The 20,828-nt window shown below is 43.8% G+C and overlaps 1 protein-coding gene across 1 annotated transcript in view; it reads left to right on the top strand.

Annotated features, from left to right (window-relative positions):
- LOC113615368 (myomegalin) overlaps positions 1-16,956 on the top strand; it is a 29,603-nt gene extending 12,647 nt beyond the window's left edge. The window contains exons 3-8 of the mRNA XM_027097662.1: positions 7,783-8,015; positions 9,347-9,398; positions 10,342-10,529; positions 14,131-14,364; positions 15,369-15,500; positions 16,752-16,956. Coding sequence (XP_026953463.1) covers positions 7,783-8,015; positions 9,347-9,398; positions 10,342-10,529; positions 14,131-14,364; positions 15,369-15,500; positions 16,752-16,843 — 931 coding nt within the window. The 3' untranslated portion in view covers positions 16,844-16,956. The remainder of the gene's footprint in view (positions 1-7,782; positions 8,016-9,346; positions 9,399-10,341; positions 10,530-14,130; positions 14,365-15,368; positions 15,501-16,751) is intronic.
- Positions 16,957-20,828: the final 3,872 nt, after the last annotated feature.

Here is a 20,828-nt window from a genome sequence, read left to right as displayed (position 1 = left end):
TAATCACTTATTAGTTCCAAGAGTTTTTTGGTTGATCCTTTCAGATTTTCTACATAGACAATAATGTCATTGCAAACAAAGACAGTTGTATTTCTTCATTTCCATTCTGTAAACCTTTTATTTCTTTTCCCTATCTTATTGCATTAGCTAGGAATTCCAATATGATGTTGCAAAGGAGTGGTGAGAGGGGATAACCTTACCTTGTTTCTGATCTGAGTGGAAAAGCTTCTGGTTTCTTACTACTAAGTGTAATGTTAGTTATATGTTTTTTGTAGATAGTCTTTATCAAGTTGAGAAAGTTTCTTTTTATTCCTATTTTGCTGGGAGTTTTTTTTTTTTTAATGATGAATAGGTGTTGGATTTTGTCAGATGCTTTTTTTTTGCATCTATTGATAAGATCATGTGATTTTTCTTCATTAACCTATTGATGTGATGAATTACATCAGGTGATTTTCAAATGTTGGAGCCAGCTTTGCATGCCTGGAATAAATCTCACTTGGTGTGTTGTATAATTCTTTTCATACATTGTTGACTTCAATTTGCTAATATTTTGCTGAGAATTTTTGCACATATGTTCATGAAAGATATTGGTTTGTAGTTTTTTTCTTATAATGCCTTTGTCTGGTTTTGATATTAGGGTAATGTTAGCTTCATAGAATGAGTTAGAAAGTATCTCCTCTGCTTCTATCTTCTGGAAGAGACTATGGAGAATTGGTATAATTTTTTCCCTAAATATTTGGTAGAATTCACTAGTGAACCCATCTGGGCCTGGTGCTTTCTGTTTTGGAAGGTTATTAATTATTGAATCAATGTCTTCAATAGATATAGTTCTATTCAGATTGTCTATTTCTTCTCGTATGAGTTTTGGCAGATTGTGTTTTTCAAGAAATTGGCCCATTTCATCTAGGTTATCAAATTTGTGGGATTAGAGTTATTCATAGTATTCCTTTATTATCCTTTTAATGTCCATGGGATCTATAATGATGTCCTCTCTTTCATTTCTGTTACTAGTAATTTGTGTCTTCTCTTTTAGTTAGCCTGGCCAGACGCTTATTGATTTTATTGATGTTTTCAAAACAACAGCTTTTATGCAAAAAAATTACCTAGATACATTTTAATTGTTATTGTGATAAGTGCTGTTTATTATTTGGAAACTGGCTGAGAGTAAATAATAGACCTATAGAATCCAGCATAATAAATGTGTTTCAGAAAAGAGCCTTGTTTTAAAAGTAGAATTAGCTTTATTTATATCTCAGTGATCCCTGAAAGTCAGAAGAGTATGCATGGTACTGATAAAGACACTAGGTTGGGAGTTTGAAGCCAAAATTTTTAATGATGGCTCTTCCACCAACCAATTATGGGGGTTCAGATATATCCCCCCTCAGCTTTATTGAGATATTTTTGACATATGTCAAATATCTCTCTTATTCTTTGTGAGCCTCAATGTCTTCATCTGTAAAATAAGATGAAGTCCCTTCCTGAACTAGTATTTTATACCTCTTGATGTTAAAGGGTCTGTTATCTTAGTAAATGCAGCCAAGACTGGGCCTTGGCCCCTGATGTATATCTGTGTGTTGTGTGTGTGTTTCTTACAAGGAACACTATGCTAATATTATATCCTGAGATAGAGCTGAAAGAGCAGATAGGAGAAGAAGCATCTTCTTAGTTGGAAAAAGAGAATAACAAGAAGGATGGAGATGATGGCGCTGGGATGGGAACGGGTAGCCAAAGTTGGTGTGAATGAGAAAGAGGGAACTGAGTGTAAAAAATCCAGAAATGACAACATTGAAACTATTGGATCACTTAAAATAGTAATTAGTAAGAGTTTATGGGCTTCCCTGGTGGCGTAGTGGTTGAGAGTCTGCCTGCCGATGCAGGGGACACGGGTTTGTGCCCCAGTCCGGGAAGATCCCACATGCCGCGGAGCAGCTGGGCCCGTGAGCCATGGCCGCTGAGCCTGCGCGTCCGGAGCCTGTGCTCTGCAACGGGAGAGGCCACAACAGTGAGAGGCCCGCGTACAGAAAAAAAAAAAAAAAAAAAGAGTTTATTGTGCACATAAAAACAGTTCATGAACTGGGAACTCTTAAATGGACAGTTAGAATGAGGCTCAGAAGTATATTGTTATAAGATAGCTTATATAGTAAGAATGCAGAGGCTGTTTATTATTTACAATGATTTGTGATAGCATTAGAGTTTTCCTAATGATAGAGGTTTGGTTAAAACTGGCCACCTCATGCCCGTTTGGGGGAACAGCTTAAGTTTTGTTTATGATTTTCAAAGGCACTTACGAGATGCAGCCCAATGTAATTTTTTCTTGTTTTGCAGATTAGGTTGAGTTTAGCTTCAGTAATTTTCTTAATACTATAATCAAAGATTTCATTGTCATTATCTATTTTAAAATCTGTGTCATTATATATAGGAGTTCAGTCTCCATCATCTGAGTCAAACCAAAGGGTGTGATTAAAGAGTGAGTCCAGAGCATGTCCTAAATCAAGTCCAGTACCATTAAGGTTTCCTATGCATAGGGACAGATTGCCAGCAATGAAGTTTACAGTGATTACAGGCCATCCTTTGGCTTCTGAAGCTTCCTCTCAATGGCAGATTAATTGGCCATCAGTATTAGCTGAATGGCCAAAGGATGGATACTAAATCTTTCTGTAAGGCCATTTTTCCTGTCATCCAAGTATGTGTAAAACCTGGTTCTAATATTAACTGAGAGTCTCCCTGAGCATTTTAGTGGCTACACTTAAATAATAATAACATAACAATCATTCTGATTAGTAAAGGAGGGTATGCATTGAATGGCGGACCTTAGTGGGTAGAGAAAATCCCTAACAGAAAAAGGAAAATGAGTTTGAATGTTTTGTGTTTGTAAAATAGCAATATCACAATAATTGTTATAAAAATAAGTCCTGGAAGAGAATGGGGAATCCAGCAGAATCATGTTCTGTGACCTTGGGGGTAAGCTGTCTACCTGATGTTGTCATCTGCTTTGAGGGAAGATTTTTTTTTTCCTGGAAATCTTTCATTTTAAGTCAGCTGAAGGTTGACAAGTTCAAGAGTCTGGTGGTGGTGCGGGGAGGCGTCTCTTCAGTTGAGAGACATGGATCCAAGTTTCAATATCCTGTAATTTAACTGCTGTGTGAGAAATTTAAAAAAACCTGGTAGGCCCCTTTCCATCAAGGTTCAAGTGGAGTTTTTCATTGATATCTCTTCTGGAATATCTAGTCTCCAGGTTCCAGTGTAAGGGATACAAAGTCCTCATGAGACCAAGGATCTCTGAAAGTCTCCTTGACCTGTTGACTGTAAGCTTTTGAATATTGTATTGGTGCCCTACAGTATTGGGTCATATTGGAATTTACAAGGGTAGGATGTGCATGGGGTTCTCTTATCAAAGGCATGGGTTGTCCAGTGGTGATTTCACAAGGGTGTTAATTTATGTTTCCCAAAAGGTGTTGACCTCATTGTCATGAGGGCTGAGGGTAGCACTTTAGGCCAAGTATTCCTGTGTTTTCAGTCAGTGTTGCCAATTTAAATTTTAGAATGCCATTGGTACATTCAACTTCCATAAAGACTGAGGCTGATAAGGACAATGATAATGCCATAATGTTTGAATAACCTTGGTTAGTTGTTTTAAAACCTGTCTAGTGAAGTGAGTCCCTCTAATATTTGAAATTTCATTTGGGATTCCCCACAATGGAAAATCATTTTCTAATAATTTCTTGACTACAATGTTGGCATCAGCTTTCCAACATGGGAAAGCTTCTATTCCTCTAGACACACCATTACAAGTACATATTGATAGCCCCTAAAGGAGACAATTGAAAAAGTTTAATTGTAAATATTCAAATAGTCCAGACAGTGGGGGAGCAGCCCTTGGAGTTACATTAATGGTTTTACCCATGTTATATGATTGACAGTTTAAACATTGATTATAAACGTGTCTTGCTAATTTAGAACAACCATATCACTAATATTTTTTCATAATTTGAGTCATTTTGTCAATTCCATTGTGGGTAGTCTCGTAAAGTGCTTGCAAGAGTGGTAGTTTGAGAGATTCAGGAAGCACCAGACAGCCATTTGGGCCCTCTGCAAATCCTCTCTTTTATGTTAAATATTCGTCCTTCTTCATGACACTTTTGTATCTTTCAGCATCAGATACAATTTTTTGCCTATTACCCAAATTGTCTTAAGCAATCTGATTTGGCTCTACCGTGGACGGTAGGTTGTGGAAATTCAGGAAAAATGGCTATGTGCCATTTTATGGAGTTCATTTAAATTACAAAGTTTTGGTACCTTAGTAATTTCTTGAGTAGTAGCCTTAGCATGAAAGTCAGCCATCACATTTCCCTGGTATTCAGGGTCTGATCAGTGGGCATGAGCCTCAGTTTTTATGACAGCAACTTGTGAGGGCAATAACAGTGCAGAGAGGAGGTCAGCAACCTGAGGTCCATTTTTATAGGTGTATCACTGGACTTAAAAATCTTCTCTGTTCCCAGAGCATACCAAAGCCACGGATCACTCTGAAGACATACCTGCTATCAGTGTAGATATTTGCAGTTTTTTCTTTTGCCAATTCACAGGCTCAAGTGAGGGTAGATAGTTCTGTAGGTTGAGCTGAATTAAACTGAGGAAGGGACTCCTCTTTCTAACAGTTCGTGTTGAGTAGTTACAGTATATGCAGCTTGACGTTCCCCTTCAGAATTTGTGGCATAGGAGCCACCAACACAGAGTACTAAATCTGGGTTGGCTAATAGGGTTTTCTGTAAAACTCATCTAGGAGTTAGATTTGGGGAGCCAAATTCAGCACTCTGTCAGATTGAGTCTCTCTCTGTCAGATAAGCGTAGGAAGGTAACAGGGTTTAAAGAGCGGCAGCAAAGAAGGCTCAGATTAGGAGGCAGAAGTAGAGTCTCATGTTAATCTACTAGCTAAGAAATGGTGTGCACGCTCAATGTTTAGCAAACTGTCTACAACATGAGGAACCTGTAAATTTAATTCACTTCCCTGAACAAGTTTCCAGAAGGATCCCACAAAGGAATTTAAAGGCTGCAGCTACTTCCTTTAAACAATTTGGGTATGCCCGGGCCACTGGACCTAATTGTAGGCTATGGGTCTATTTTTTTCCTCCAGATTTTTGCATAAGAACTTCCAAGCCTGATTATTACATTCCTAAACAAATAGCATGAAAGGTTTAGGGTAGTTGGCGGGTTGGGGGCCGGGGGGCGGGTCCCAATGCAGGAGGATTTTGTAAAGCCCGTTAGTTTCAGTAAAGCCTTTCTCATATTTTGTTTCCCAAGGAAGAGGTCCTTGAGTGTTATTTGTAGTCAATTCCTACATAGAGTGGAGTAGCTAACAAGAAAAAGTTAGGGACCCTGGCTTGTCAGTATCCTGCAGGTCTGAGGAAACCTCTAAGTTCTTAGTCATAGATTGGGTTACTTGGGGTGGTACTTATTCTTTCTGGAGACGGAAAGTGTCCTTTTAGAGATAAATCATGACCTAGGTAATGTACCTTTCCTTGTGAAAACTGAAGTGTATCTCACGAGGCCTTATGGCCTTTATAAGCCAGTCGTAACAAATATTTTGAATTAACTCCTGAGTTCTCTCTAGATGAGGAACACAGAAGTAAGTCATCTGCATATTGAAGTAGAATTTCTGAGATTTTGCAGTGTGCTTAAATCCTTAATGCATCTGAAGCAGCAGTAATAATAGTATTTTTCTGTACTTATATTACATTTGAGAAAGGCTTTTATACGTAATAGCTCATAAATGTTTACTGAATGTATCATTTGCTAGATACCATGTTAGGCACCTGGAATCAATAAGATCTGGTCTCGGGCTTCCCTGGTGGCGCAGTGGTTGAGAGTCGCCTGCCGATGCAGGGGACGAGGGTTCGTGCCCTGGTCCGGGAGGATCCCACATGCCGCGGAGAGGCCGGGCCCGTGAGCCATGGCCGGTGAGCCTGTGCGTCTAGAGCCTGCGTGTCCAGAGCCTGTGCTCCGGAACGGAAGAGACCACAGCAGCGAGAGGCCCGCGTACCGCCCAAAAATAAATAAATAAATAAGATCTGGTCTCTTCCATGGAGAAACTCAAACCGGTGGGGAAGGAAAGTATACGAATAGATAGCTTCAACAGAACACTCTAACTGTTCTAACCTCTGGGTGTTTTGGAAGCCCAGATGAAAAGAGTGTAGGACAAGGCCATCTCTTCCTAAGAAGCTGTCACCCATTGAGATGAATTTCTGAAGACAATCCCATTTCACAGACCTCCGCACAAGTGAGTGCAGGGTCCTTCTTAAGGAAAGGGTTTTCTGCGTCAGTGGAGAATCCATAGGCTCCCTGAGAGGACACTTAGGACAGGAACACAGGGAGAGATGAGTGGAGGTTTGCAAGCACTTCTCTTTTCCATTATTGAAGAACCGTTTACTGAGAGCCCCCTCTGTGTTTGCCTGTGTGCATAAGATGAATAAAAAACTCCCAGCACTGAAAGAATTCTTAGCCTAGTAACCAGTATAGCTGCTTAATGACATGAGAATTGTTGGACAGAAATGTGAATAAAATGTAGGGTGGGTTAAAAGGTTCAAAGGGGGTTTTATGCTACTTGACCTGCCCTGATCCCCATTCAGGCTCCTTCCAACACCTGGATTGCCTGTTCCAGACCAGCGACCCTGGGCCTCAGGCAGATTTTCGCTTCTCAGAAAACAAACACCTGTGCTTCCTGCTGGCACAATACAGACAACACTGCCTAGGTCTCCAAGAGAAAATGGTGAAATCAGAAGCCGTTGGTTCTGCTCTGGCACATCTGTAGAAACACAGAGGATGTCAAGTTGGTCTTATAAGTTCACCATTACCAAAGTAATGAATGATAATCTGTCTTCATTTTGATAAGTTAAATGCTTTATAGGCTTTGCTCTACTCATCCCAACATTTAAAATAAATTTCAATCCTGACCATATTTCTAAAAAGGCAAAGAAGCTAAATGACTCTCACTTTGCAGATAAAGAAACTGAGGCACAAAGTAGTAAAGTGACTTCTCAAGTTTGCGGTGGGAGGACAGAGTGCCTTGGGCTTGCTGATTCCTGCTCATACACCTAACCTCTTTGCCTCCCTCAGGAACAAGATAAACTAAAACCTTCTCTTCTACTCTTCTATATAACAAATAGTAGTTATATTGGCCAAGATATCATAGGATTCTAAATTAATTCAAAACATTTTTTGGAGATCATATTTTTCAGATCATCCTTTTGAACCCTATGGGCAAAACTGTAGCAGTTACACTGGAGAATACAGAAGCAATAGTATGTAGTGATTAAATTAAGGGCTTGAGGATGTCTTGCCAATCAAGCCTTGGCTGTCTATGGAAAAGGCACAGATAGGTCCATTCTGGTGAAAGAAGAATCCCGCTGCCTAGACAAGTGGTCTCTTCTCTCACATAATGATTTTCCTTTCAACTTTTCAATTAACACCTAGCTTTGTTTACTGTATTGAAATGGATTATAAGCTGAAGAGAGGGACTGGGAGCAGATTTTACAGTAGAATTAGAGAAGAAAGCCATTTTCAGAAGTATAGGGCAAGGGGAAAGATGATCTTAGCAGGGGTCTTTTACACAGAGAAACACATCATTCTCTTTACACATCATTCTCTTTACCACATTCCGGTCACTAAACACGTGCTAGAGTTCAGCGTGGAGGCTCTTTCGGTGAAATTCTCAAAGCACCTTCTGCTGAAGCGCCATCATCTATCAGTCACCCCATTCCACCCTTAACTGTTTCTTTCCCGCCTTAGGAAATATTCCTTGATCCAGGATCAGGCTCGAGAGTTGACCCACCTGCGGGAAAAGATGAGGATTGGGAGGGCTGTCTCTTCCCTTCTCATCCAGCATGTCAAGAACACAGTGAAGACCTTTGAAGAGCTCCTCAGCAGTAATAAGATTGACTGCCACATGGAGCAGCATTTCCGTGAGCAGCTGGCCAAGGGCAGCCAGCTGGCAGAGAGCCTTGCCAGCAAGTTCAACACAGGTAATCTGGCCCCAGGCCTCAGGAGGGCCTTTAGTCCCTCCCACGGACCTACGCTCATACAGGCCCACACTCATCCACGAGTGACTTTTCAATCTGGGGTCCTGCTTTGTAATCACCATCTTGGGGCCAGAGTCAGGACTGGCTGGTTAGGAGCAACAGAGCGGCACACAGGGTTGAGGATGCCATGATGATTACTTGCTCCTCCATCTCTCATGGAATATGGCTGCTATGACAGGAGGTATCAGTGGGGGGACAGCATTTATCTGAAACTAATTGAAAGAGAGGTGTAGTAGGGGCAGCTGGTTGTCATGAAAAGAGCCCTAAACTAGGAATCTAAAGACTCTTGCTCTAGCCTGTATGTGATCATTACTAGTTCTGGACATACTCATAGTCCTTTTGATATGTTTCCTCACCTAAAAAATTAGGTCAAATAATACCAGCGCCTAAAGTTTGCATGATTGTTCTTAGGACAAATAAACAATATTAATCAGAGTACTTCAAAAGAATGATAAAAGGGCTTCCCTGGTGGCGCAGTGGTTGAGAGTCCGCCTGCCGATGCAGGGGATGCGGGTTCGTGCCCCGGTCTGGGAGGATCCCACACGCTGCGGAGCGGCTGGGCCCGTGAGCCATGGCCGCTGAGCCTGCGCGTCCAGAGCCTGTGCTCCGCAACGGGAGAGGCCACAACAGTGAGAGGCCCGCGTACCACAAAAAAAAAAAAAAAAGAATGATAAAAGAATCATGCTGATTTGGGAATGATTTAGGCGCTCTGTGTATTAGTACCTTTAGTGGAATATTTATTTCAGGAGCCTTTTACATAGAATATTGCCTGCAGACCTGAGGGCACATAGTAAGAGCAGGCTTGAGGCCACTGTGCAGGCTCCTGGTGGCAGATGCAGTGATGGGACAGGGATTTCTGTCACCTCTACAGAGGCAGGAGTAGGTTCTGCATGAAAGCTGTGATGGGACACACAGACACGGGACTGGGAACCAGCCTTGTGGCAGGACTTGGAGACTCTGGCCGGAGTGGTCCAGAGGCCAGCTGGACAAGTATCCCATGATCTGTGGGAAAAGAGACATTTTCAGCTTTTTACTCTGACTCAGGGCAGAGCGAGTAGAGATGATGATCTTCACGGTGGGTTCAGGAAAGTCTGCCAGACAAGTTCTCTAAAGACTCCACCCAGTGTCTCCTGAGAAAATTCAGAGTATCCTGGACTTGAGAGTCAAGCAGCTATGTGTCTCTGATCCCAGAGAGAGAACCCAGTGTGTGTTTGTATTTGGTGAATGAGAGCTGTTTAAATTGTGACTGATCCTTTTTTAAATTTGCTTTTCAGATGACTGTATAAGTAAGAAGAATCAAAGAGAACAGGTGCTGCAGGACCTCAGGTAAGTCCAAATTTTCCGGGGCTATGCAAGATATAATCTGGTAGAGGATCCAGAGCGAAGGCCAGAAGATCAAAGGAGCAAGGAGCGCTCACCCTCCGTAAAAACCAAACAGCTGATTATACCATTACACCATTATGTATCCTGAGCGACAACGTGGTCTCATTTCCTATTTTTTTAATTTATTTTTCTTTTGGTTCCCAGTCTCGTATTAATTCACTAATTTAGTAATATAGAGCTGCTCTAGCCTAACTCTCCAGTCTTAGGAGTCTCCTGTACTCCCAGGGATCACCTCTGATTTCCTCTAGATCTTTAAAAACTGGAGTGATATTATACCTGATATCTTCAAGTGTGACCCAGCGAGTGCTGGCAGGTGTTAAATGGCTACAAATTTTCTTTGAAAGAAAAAAGATTTATATATAATATATATAAAATATATAATATATATATTTATATATATATTTATATATATATTTATATATATAATATATAATATATATATATTTATATATATATTTATATAAAGATGACATAGATAGATTTATACTGTGTATAACTATACTTAGGGAAGGAGGTCTAGAAACTACGAGACACCCAGAAGGCAACATTGCCTCAGGAAGCAGTTTTAAATACTATTCAGTGGATTATGTCACAGAGTATGTTGAAATCTTACAGGCCTGTGGGTGTCTTGTGAAGGAACCGTTAAGTGTTGAAGAGCCTGACGGGTCTTCTCTCTTTCTCAGGATGTTTGTGGCCAAGGCACTGCACACTGTTGTTCTCTCCTGCCTCCCAACTCTCTACCCCCAAATGGAAATGGATTGTTTGGCTTCTTCCCTAAAGGAACAGTCTCCTTGACTCCTGGGGCCTCCCCTGTGAGCCCCCAGGTCAATACAGCTGTGGTGTTCGGGTGACTTTCACTTTTCCTTCTGTCTTTCTTACCCCCTAGTATCTTAAGGGAGTTGCAGAAGAAGGGTAAAATGACAGAAGTCCTAGAGACCAAGCAGGATGCCCGGCCCCAGACTAGGCCCCAGACCCACTCCAGCAGCCATGCCCAGTCCGCTGCCCATCGCTCCCCTAGCAGCACCTCTCCGCTGTTTGATGAGCAGGAAGTGCGCCCTGCAGTGGATGTGGCCAGTAAGTATGCAGACAGCCTCCAGTTTCTGGGTGCTCGCTTATTTGTCTAGGCCAAGGGGAGGCATCTTGGCAGCCAGACCCTGCAGATCCACTGTGATGCACCTGGTTGAGCACAGGCCTGGGACTCAGTGCCGAGCACAGGCCCCAAGGGTGTCAGATAGCTTTTCTCCATTCCCAGTCCCCGACGTCGTCAGCCGCCAGACCCCATCAGGCACATACATGGTATTGGACTTGAGGGGAGGGGTCATGAATTGGGAACGGGAGGGGACAGATGCTCCTCATCACTGCAACACAGTCACGTCATGTTTCAGACTATGGATGCAAATATCATTAACATTGGGCCTCTGATCTTGGACTCTTTTGGGTAAACAGCCACAGTTCCTATTTTCTATTCACCACTAAATATTCTTCATCATTTGTGGATTTACAGATCCCACTCATCATTCTAATAATTCAGCTGTAATATCCTCTAAACCGTCAGTAACTGGGACTGGCTGAATCCATCACCAGCCTGCCCCTCTCCAGAATTCCCCAAGGAGGGCTCTTAGGCAGCCTTGCTAGGGATAGGAGGAGGAGAGTAAGTTTAAAATCAAACCTTCATTTTCTCCTGCTAAGCCTTCTCTTTATTTTCCCTGCTGTATGAGTCAGATTTTGGTGTGAACAACCAGACCCCAGGAAACCATCCTTAGTCCCTGGCTATATCTGGGTTTTTTTTTTCTTTTTTTGTTGTTTTCTTGTTTTTACCTGAACTGACTGTTTTAGGCATGAATAAGCCATAATGGGTTTTGACCTGGTACTATTCCTGTTTCTCATTTTACCCCGAGAAGCAAAGCAGCATAATGTTTCCTCACGAGTATAGCAGCCAAGGGAAGACAGGAAGTACACCTTTACTGAGCACCTGCTATGCTTGTATTATTGACCACTACACATATGTTGCTTCATTTAATCAGGACAGCAATCCTCTTCAGTTGGTGCTGGTGTTCTGATTTTACAGCACAGCTAAGGACACTGAGGCTTGGTGAAGTAAGGGAACCTACTGAAGACAGCCCAGCTTGGGGTAACGTTCACTGTGAGCCTGCCTGACCCTAAAGCTTAGACTGTCCACTGAACGGCAGCCTCAGCATTCAGGGACCAAGCAGGGAGGGAGTCACTCCGTTGCACACCTCTTTCTCTAGGCTTCTGGGGCGAGGCTTTTCCCCCATTCCACTCTTTCTGCCCCTATGCCCCACACAAAGGCCTAGCCTCTGCAAAGGAGACAAGACCCTAGACACATTGCACTTGCACCCATGAATTTATAAATGAATGGGGTGCCCTTGATATGTGTGTGACATCATCCAAGGGCCTATGGGAGTTTTGAGTGCATCCTTGGACTCAGTTGCCCATAGGCACTTGGTTCCACCTCCGCGCTGCCCTGAGGGACAGCAGGAGAAAGGCAAATACACCTTCTCCTTACCTGCAATTCCTGCCACTACTTGTAAGAATGGCCACATTTAAAATGTGGCTGCTGGAGTGGCACTCTCAAAGTATTGGCCTTATTTTCTGTTATTCCTATCTTTTCAGAGGGAGACTGAAGCCCTTCTTTTTCCCATCTGAAGTCATTATTTTCTCAGAGGGGCAATGGCTTATCACTGCTCCTTCTTTGCTTTTGGGGTCAAAATGTCTAGGGTAGTTAACAAATGGTGTGTGGCAGCTTCACCGTGAGGCTGAATTCCTCTCACAGGAGGCTCTTCTCTGCTGCTTTCCACATGCCGTGTAGGGCACACTCCCTGCGTTGTGTGGCCAGGGGAGAATGGGACAAGAAAACGCTGATCACTGTTAACTGACAGACTTGAACCCTCCTACGCTCTTAGCTGAGAGTAAGTTGATTTTCTGGGGAGGGGATAAAGGGGCTTTGAAAGGGGTTGGGAATCACATTTTGATTGAGTTCCTACTTTAAGTGAGGCTCTGAACTGAAGGCTTTCCTCTTTATTTCACTGTGATGTTAATTACATCTGGTATTATGTAAACTGGGGAAGGATACTGACTTAAGTAGGCAGTTCCCTAGAGGAACTTGGCTTGGTTGAGGGAAATAGGACTTCACTCCTCCCTGCTTAGAGGAGAAACCCGACTACTCTGTGGACCTTGATAATAATCCTTGAAAGGGGCGACTCTTGAACTTTTCTCTGAATTATGGCCCTGCCACCTAGCCAGGTTTTTTTCTAAAGGGAGCCAGCAAAGGACATGATGATGTTCTCGTAGGATCATTGAGCTGTAAGATACTGTATATTGTTTGGTTCTACAATCCCCCATGCAGAAATACCCAGGTCATTCTTTGGACGGGAGCCAGACAATCAGCTATATTTAAGAATTATTTTTACAGTCTCATGAGCCATTCTGGGTGGGATGCAACTCACCACTTGCTTTCCTCAGACACTCCTTCAGCCTCAGAAGGCGTCCAGAGTAAGCTGAGGCAGGAGGAGTGGAAGCCACCCGTCTAGGTTTTCTGCGCATCCGCCGGAAGTAGAGACAATTTTCCCTTCCTCATCCTCTTCCAACAGCCCCAGTACAGAACAACCCCAGGAAGGACTAGCTGCTCTGTTGCTGGCAAGAGCATAGACTGTTGGGTGAGTGGATCACCTGTTCACAGACCAGCAAATTGCTTCATCTCCTTAGTCTCATGACTTACACGATTGGCAATGAGTCCTGCTGTTGGAGGACACATTTCTGAAGTACCTCCCTGGGAACATTCCAGCATTTTGGGGATCATAGAGGGAGCTAGGAGAGGGGCCCCTGTACTTTTCCTGCATGTGCACTGTGACCCTCAGACACAACATCTAACAACTACTTCTTGATATCATAGGCCAGGAATGCCAGTAACCTTGGGGTGAAATTTATGGTCCTTGAGAAATGAGTTTTCAGCTGATACTCAGTACTAGGCTGGGGGTCACTGATATCCACCTTAGTCTTCATTCCACGAATTACTGCATTCGTTTTCTAAGGCTGCTGTAACAAAATATCACAAACTGGATGTTAAAAACAACAGCAGGGGCTTCCCTGGTGGCGCAGTGGTTGAGAGTCCGCCTGCGGATGCAGGGGACACGGGTTCGTGCCCTGGTCCGGGAGGATTCCACGTGCCACGGAGCGGCTGGGCCCGTGAGCCGTGGCTGCTGAGCCTGCGCGTCTGGAGCCTGTGCTCCGCAACGGGAGAGGCCCGCGTACCGCAAAAACAAACAAACAAAACAAAACAAAAATAAAAACAACAGCAATTTGTTCTCTCACAGTTCTGGAAGCTAGGAGTCTGAAATCAAGGCATCAACAGGCCATGCTCCCTTTTCCTTGCCTCTCCCTGACTTCTGGTAGTTGTGGGAAGCATCCTTTGCCTTGAAGATGCATCACTCCCATTTCTGCCTCCACTGTCATGTGGTCAGTCATGTTGGATTCAGGGTCCACCCTAATCCAGTATCATCTCATCTTAAGTAATTATATCCATAAAGGTCACAGTCTGAGGTTCCAGGTAGACATGAATTTTTGGAGGATATTATTCAACCCAGTATAATTATTTTTAAAACACTTCATTTCTGACTTCTCTGTTTGTTTCTCACTCATATTCCTTTCTGGACAGATGAGAGCCCAGCCACTCCTGCTGATTCAGGTTCATTGCCCAGCAACCATTCAGAAGCCATGTCTGCTCAGCCCTTCTATCCTTTGAGTGGCACCACACAACTGAGTGGGACACCAGACCCTGGGCTTCACGGCAGCAGTGGCCCATGGGACGAGATGAGGCCTCAGAAGATGAATGCATCTGGGAACCTATCCTCCTTCTCCTCTTTATACCAGCCCAACTCCAAGCCCTCTGGTAAAATACAAAGGAGCAGTTGGTGAAATAGAGCCCATTGACAGGAATGATACATTCCTTTCCTGGCCAGATGGTTTTTTGTTCCTCTGTTAGACCCTGGCTCACAGAAAATGGGTGAGAAGATGAAAGGCAACATCCCGTGGGTCAGCCAGAGAATGAAGTCCCAGCTCAGTGTTGGTCCTTTCTATGTGCCTCTCCCATTTCCCCTACCTAGGGACTTACTCTGGGCAGGACAATAAAGGAAGGCACTCTGAGGTGCTCTGTAGGGAGGTTGAGTTGCCTCACATTTGTGTGTTCCCTTCCATGGGGAAGGTAGGTCTTCCTTAGGTCAAGAGCTATTGCAGGATGGGATTCTATTTCTATACACACACACACACACACACACACACTTTGTATACAACTATAAGCCAGTCCTGCCTCTCAAACTTTGCCATTGGGTTTGGAGCCAGGCATCTGGCACCCAGTGGCTAGGGGTTCAGCTGTGTAGAGGAATGCCTTGAAGCAGCTCAGTTTCTGGGATGCAGACAGTGTAACAATACAACATTTGAAATTCTCAGAGAAAAAGCTGGCCCTAAGCAAGATGTCCTGGTGGATGAAGCTAATTTTGGTCTTTCTACCCTTTCCTTTGTGCATCTTTTTCTCTCCTTGAAGGTGTTCCTTTCTCTCACTCCTCCTTCAGGTCCTGATACCTCCCCAGGCTCTTCCTTGTCACTTCTCACCAAAGGAAAACACTCAGTGTCACTCATTATTCACAGCCTGATCTAATTTCATCTCCACTTACCTTAGTCTTTCTGTCAGTGAGTGGATGTGATTGAGAGCCCAGGAGCTCTTTAAACGAAGTTGCCTGGTGTTTCCTGGGTGCCCAGGTGTGAGGAGGAAGTTGACGGAAGTATAGATATGGGCAGGGATCTTGCAGGGGGACCCTGGGCAGAACCCCCCGCCTGCCCATGAGTGACAGCCTTCCCCATTTCCTACCTCTCCCATGTCTTGGTGGTACGCAACAGGGGCCGACCTGCTGGAAAAGAATCCTGTTGAGATCCAGAACCTGCGCCAGCGCCTGGAGGAATCCATATTCATCAATGACCGCCTGCGGGAGAGGCTGGAATATGTGCTCAGCAAAGCTCACCAAGGAAAAAGTAAGAAAGGCACCAAAACCTCCTGGTTCTGTCCACATCTAAGAGTCTCAGGAGGGCATATAGGTTTGCAGTTATAAAACACATTGGTGTGCAGTACTCCACTCTTCCTCACAGTCAGCCCAGAGAGGGAAGCAGGACAGGCACTATTGTCCCTACTTTACAAATACTGACCCCAAGTGGCCTGCCCCAGGCAGGGCTAGTTTTCATCCTCAGGGCTGTCTGATGTGATGCCCATTCTTGTGACTCCCTATACTACCTGGTGCTGCCCCTGGGCTTGTGGCATGACTGTCAAATGATAGAGCCAAGGCTTCCATGTTGCCCACTTCAGCAGAGGGAGGACCACATCCCACCTTCATGTTACTACCACATGCCCTGGATAGCACCTGCCACTCCCCCGCCCCATGCAAGTGGCCCATATTTCCACACTTTCCACCCAGTGGTGGCTGGAAGACCAGTACTTCCACATTCCTTCTCCCTTGTCAGGATCAGAAAAAAGGTGACCAGAGCCCCTACAACATCACAGAAGCAGCCAATTAGGGGGAAAGACCCTGTTCTACAACTGCAGCCATTGACATGAGTGTGTGGCCCATCATGGACTCAGCCACATCATACTATTGTCCCAGTGCATGAGGCTCCCAGGTTTTCTGTTTGGCTAGGGCTGAAACTTTGGTGAATGCAAGGAACTATATCTTTGAAAGAATCTGTTACCCAAATGTGTGACTTGACTGGGTTTTTGTTATTCCCTGAGACAGTATCCACCTTTGGCTTCCATGGTTAGAACCCAGAGTCCATGCCTCAGCTCTACAACAAGAAAAGGGCCTTCAGGGAAGCCAGCTGGAGTTTTCAGGTCACTTCCATATTCCTCCTTTCCACAGCAATACTCTGCTGCAGAATCAAAGAGAAGAGGGTAGAGAGTACAAAAATTGCCCAGACCCACACAGCCCAATCTAGATGAGGCTGCTGCTTATGAGATCCCACCTACAAGTCCCTAGACTCACAAGCTCTAGTTGTGAATAGCACTGAGAAATTCACATTTCATATATAAATCCCTTCTCCCATCTTTGCAGATAACCAGAGGGTCACTGGCTGTGAACTGAATACCAGCTTGGTGTCTCTTTCTCTCCCTTTCCCATTTCCAGCTGAGTGAAAATGAGGAGGGGAAAGAATGTCAGTTTCTCTCTGGAGCAGTCAGTGAAGAGAGTACCCTAAGTCCCTCCAGACTTCATTGCAGCTCTGTCTCTCCCTCCCTAGGAACTGCACAGCCAGCTCCAGATATCTCCCTTGCAACCCCTCGTTCATACATTGAGAGTCACTATTCTGGCTCTGGTAAGGACATCTTGTGACATGACAGCAGGAGGGTCTAGAGATATGTTCTCCAGATTTTCCAGCCCTATCCAACAGCATTCGTGGATGTAAACTTGGAGGCATCAGATATTACCTTTAAATGAATGGATCAATTTAATAAATTATTATTTAAAACTTGTTTACACGTATTTATTGAGTGTCTATAAAAAGTAAAATTTGGGCAGGAAAGAATAAAACCCAGAATGGCCTGAAATTCATAGCAAAGGTTAAAGGAAAAAATACATTTTCTCTATTAGCTATCTCTATTTCAGAGAACTAGACCAGAAAGGCCGATGCTGGGAAAATGTTGGAGCTATTAAGAGTGGGGCCGTGGGACTCCTTGACCCCCATTACATGCTTGGAAAGAACAGAAAAACTATCACGTGAAAATATAGTAGCATAAAATCTGAACGTTTATAATGAAGACCATTTACCAGACCCGGGTGCACTCCCTTCAACAGAATGACGGAAGCTGCTTCTCAAAGTCATGAAGATCAGAGTTGCCTCAAGCCTGGAAAATAGCAGTTGTCCAATTTTCAGAAAGGTAGAAATAATATATTTCAATATATATAGAAGAGTAAATTTTATTTTGATCTTTTTCAAACTAAGAATGGATTGGTATTAATTAGATGACATGTAAGCACATAGAAAAGATGGGCACTGATAAGCAGAATGGGTTCACCAAGAGCAAGTTAAGCCATATTGATAATTTAGCAGGTCAGAAGAATGCCCAGAGAGCTGAGTCAAGGATAAAATTCAGGCCCATGTGCTCTATATTGGTCATGGCATAACTCGGTTTTAAGAGAACTTCTAGTTGCCAACTAAGAGACATAGTTTTGCTAGTTTTCAGAGGATGACAGAGTATTTCATGAAAAAAGGTACATGAGAAGAAAAGATTCTGAATACAGGCTCATCAAATATTGGAACAGCTGCCATGTGGAAATGAAATTAGACTATGGAGTTAGAGGGCAGAATGAACACCAGTGGGTGAAAGTGACGTGAAGGCCAAGGTGGACTTGATGAGAGCCATTTCTACCAACTAGAACTGTCCAGTGACAGAAGTAGCGTGCCTCATAGTGGAGAGAGCTCTCTGTCCTTGGAAGTATTCAAGACCAGAGTAGATGTTTCATCATGGAGAATGTCTGAGAGTGAATCCTTGAAAGGAGAACTTGCTGAGATAGATGCCTAAGGCACAATCCAACTGCAAGGTTCTATGATTTTTTAATCGATATTCACGGCTTGGTCTTTTAAATAGTTCTATTGCATAGTTTTTATGTGCTTGTCTTTACTGGATGCTACCTTTCTCAGTAGGTTATCGCAAAGGCACTCACACCATCTCAATAGCTCTCTTCAACCCCCGTCAACCTCCCACAAATAAATCCGGCACATCTCCTGATGCCTCGGTACTAAGCTCAGTTTCCCTGAATTTAGGTGCCAGTCTTATTTCTCTGAACCCAGATAAGTGCAGGTCACCCCAGGGGCCATTATATGGCCCTAGCTCACCTCAGATACCAATAGTGATGCTTCCTTCCACCTTTGCTTTAGATCTCAATATCAGTGTGGGTGTGACTGGGCTCACCTTCCAGCTGACTGCTTTGCAGTGATGAGAACCCAAATTCCCCCTCCTTTACCCCTTTCCAACCTGGGCTCACCAGAACACTCCAAGGAGATGGAATTCCTGAGGAGGCTCTGCTATCCTCTCAGTCCCAGCTTCAAGGGCTCAAATGGAAGGTAGAGCAAAAGAAGGTGGAGTGATAGTAGCTTTCATAGAACTGGAAGGAGAAGCAACAGGAGAACTTGTTTTTCCAGGATGAATGTCCTTCCAGATAAAGACACCAAATGAAGTGGCCCTCATTTCATGAGCTGGAAGTGACTAGGGCAAGACAAGTGATGCCTATATTTTTAGAATCCAGTATATGCATTTGATTGTGGGATACAATCCCAGTACTCACTGGAGGTATTGTGTAATATAAAGGCTGTGCTTTATATTATTTTCCTAAAAGAATAACAAATTCCGACATCTTAGAAACATCTGGCCCAAAAGATTCAAATAAACTGTCATGAGCCTTTACTGTATTAATTACAGCTGTTTGTCCCCACTATTTGCAGGAGGTTCTGGTTTGCCACTACTTTTTTGGTTTTTGCTTTAGACAAAGGCTCTCAGGTATTTAAGCCAGTCCCAAATTCCTCATTTCTAACACCATAATAAAAAATCTACCTCATGTGGTTGCTGGAAGCATTAAGTGAGTGAGATAGTGAGATAATGCCAAGCAACATAAGAATCACTGAATTAATGGCAATGCATATTCATTATATTTAAGATCTATCTCTTCTGTTTTGGGGTACATTGAAATGTACAAAGTGCTTTCACATGCATGATTATTCCATGTGGTGTGCGTCCATTTTTTTCCTTATCACATCTCTTTGGGCTCAATCTTCTTTGCTTTCTCAGGAGGGCACTCTTAGTCCTTCTCTTATTCTTTCAGTATTCGTTCTCAATCTAATCTCCCCTGTCTTCAAAAGAAATGTGGATACTGCCCTCAGCAACCCAATCTCCTTACATATTTAGTTTTTGGGGGAGGTAGGGGTGGGGATCTGCGCCACACAGCTTGTGGGATCTTTGTTCCCCAACCAGGGGTTGAACCCAGGCCTTCAGCAGTGAAAGCACAGAGTCCTAACCACTGGACCACCAGGGAATTCCCAAGTTTCTTTTTTAAAAAAATATAGTGGGCTTCCCTGGTGGCGCAGTGGCCCTGGCCAGGGAAGATCCCACTTGTCGCGGAGCAACTAAGCCCGTGTGCCACAACTACTGAGCCTGAGCTCTAGAGCCCGCGAGCCACAACTACTGAGCCCGCGTGCCACAGCTACTGAAGCCTGCGCACCTAGAGCCCGTGCTCCGCAGCAAGAGAAGCCACAACGAGAAGCCTACACACCGCAACGAAGAGTAGCCCCTGCTCACCTCAACTAGGGAAAGCCCACGCACAGCAATGAAGACCCAACACAGCCAAAAAAAAAAAAATATATATATATAGTAGTGTTTAGTTATGTCTTCCCTGTATCCATTCTTCCTGCTCTCCTTGCCTTCCACAATGTGAGCCAGCCCGCTGTCTCAGTCACTGTTGTACATGCTTACATTCCATGCAGGCTTGAGCAAGAAACAATGCCATACTTACTAGAAAAAGAATAGTTTTAATCAAGATGCTGTCAACAAGATGACTTGTCTCATGAGATCAGCCCAGGGCACAGAAGTAATCACATCTGTGGCTCTTGGGTCCACTTATTCCTTATTGCCACTTATAGCTCAAACTGAAGGTAGGACAAAAGGTGAGTGACAGTAGCTTTCACAGAACTGGAAGGAGAGGTGACCACTGTACTTATTTCTGTTCCCCATACTTGCCAATCACTAGTACTTTTGTGTAGTCTTACATCTATTCTGGGTTTGGCTGCTATGATGGCCATGATAATTTGCCTTATAGACCTTCGTAATACATAGATCTTAACTGACTGAAGGACCCAGCTATGCTTTAAAATCTATCTCTGAGGCCGCATCTCCCATGGGCTGCTCCCTGCCAGTAGCTGAGTGCAGTGAGGATGCAAAGGCAGACCCATTCCTGGGAGACATAGGACTCTCTGTTGGCTGACTTTGGCTCAGTGACTCCACAATAACTTTGATGAATTTAGACTTCATGGCAGGCAGTCTTGGACACTTTCTCTCCCTGTCTTCCTTATTCAGAGTCTGATTTGCTTCATGTTCTAAGGTGTCTCCCATCCTTCCTAAGTACCTTCTTATTTCCTTTCACATAGGTATTTTCCCTAATATAGTCCTTGTATATTTAATCCTGCTCAGCATTTGCTTTTTGGAGAATCTGGAATAACATAGTTGTCATGCTGCCAGCCCCTTCTATGGCTATGTGCTGTGGGCACTTTGAACTCTGTTCCAGACATGACTGTCTTGATATTGCTCCCCTTTCCTCACCCTGCCTC

This window comes from Aethalodelphis obliquidens, unplaced genomic scaffold, assembly GCF_003676395.1.
Source record: "Aethalodelphis obliquidens isolate GAN/ISIS:26980383/991018 unplaced genomic scaffold, ASM367639v1 scaffold116, whole genome shotgun sequence".
Lineage (NCBI taxonomy): Eukaryota > Metazoa > Chordata > Mammalia > Artiodactyla > Delphinidae > Aethalodelphis > Aethalodelphis obliquidens.
The sequence above is the reverse complement of the archived record's forward strand: the minus strand, read 5'-3'. Positions and strand labels throughout refer to the sequence as shown.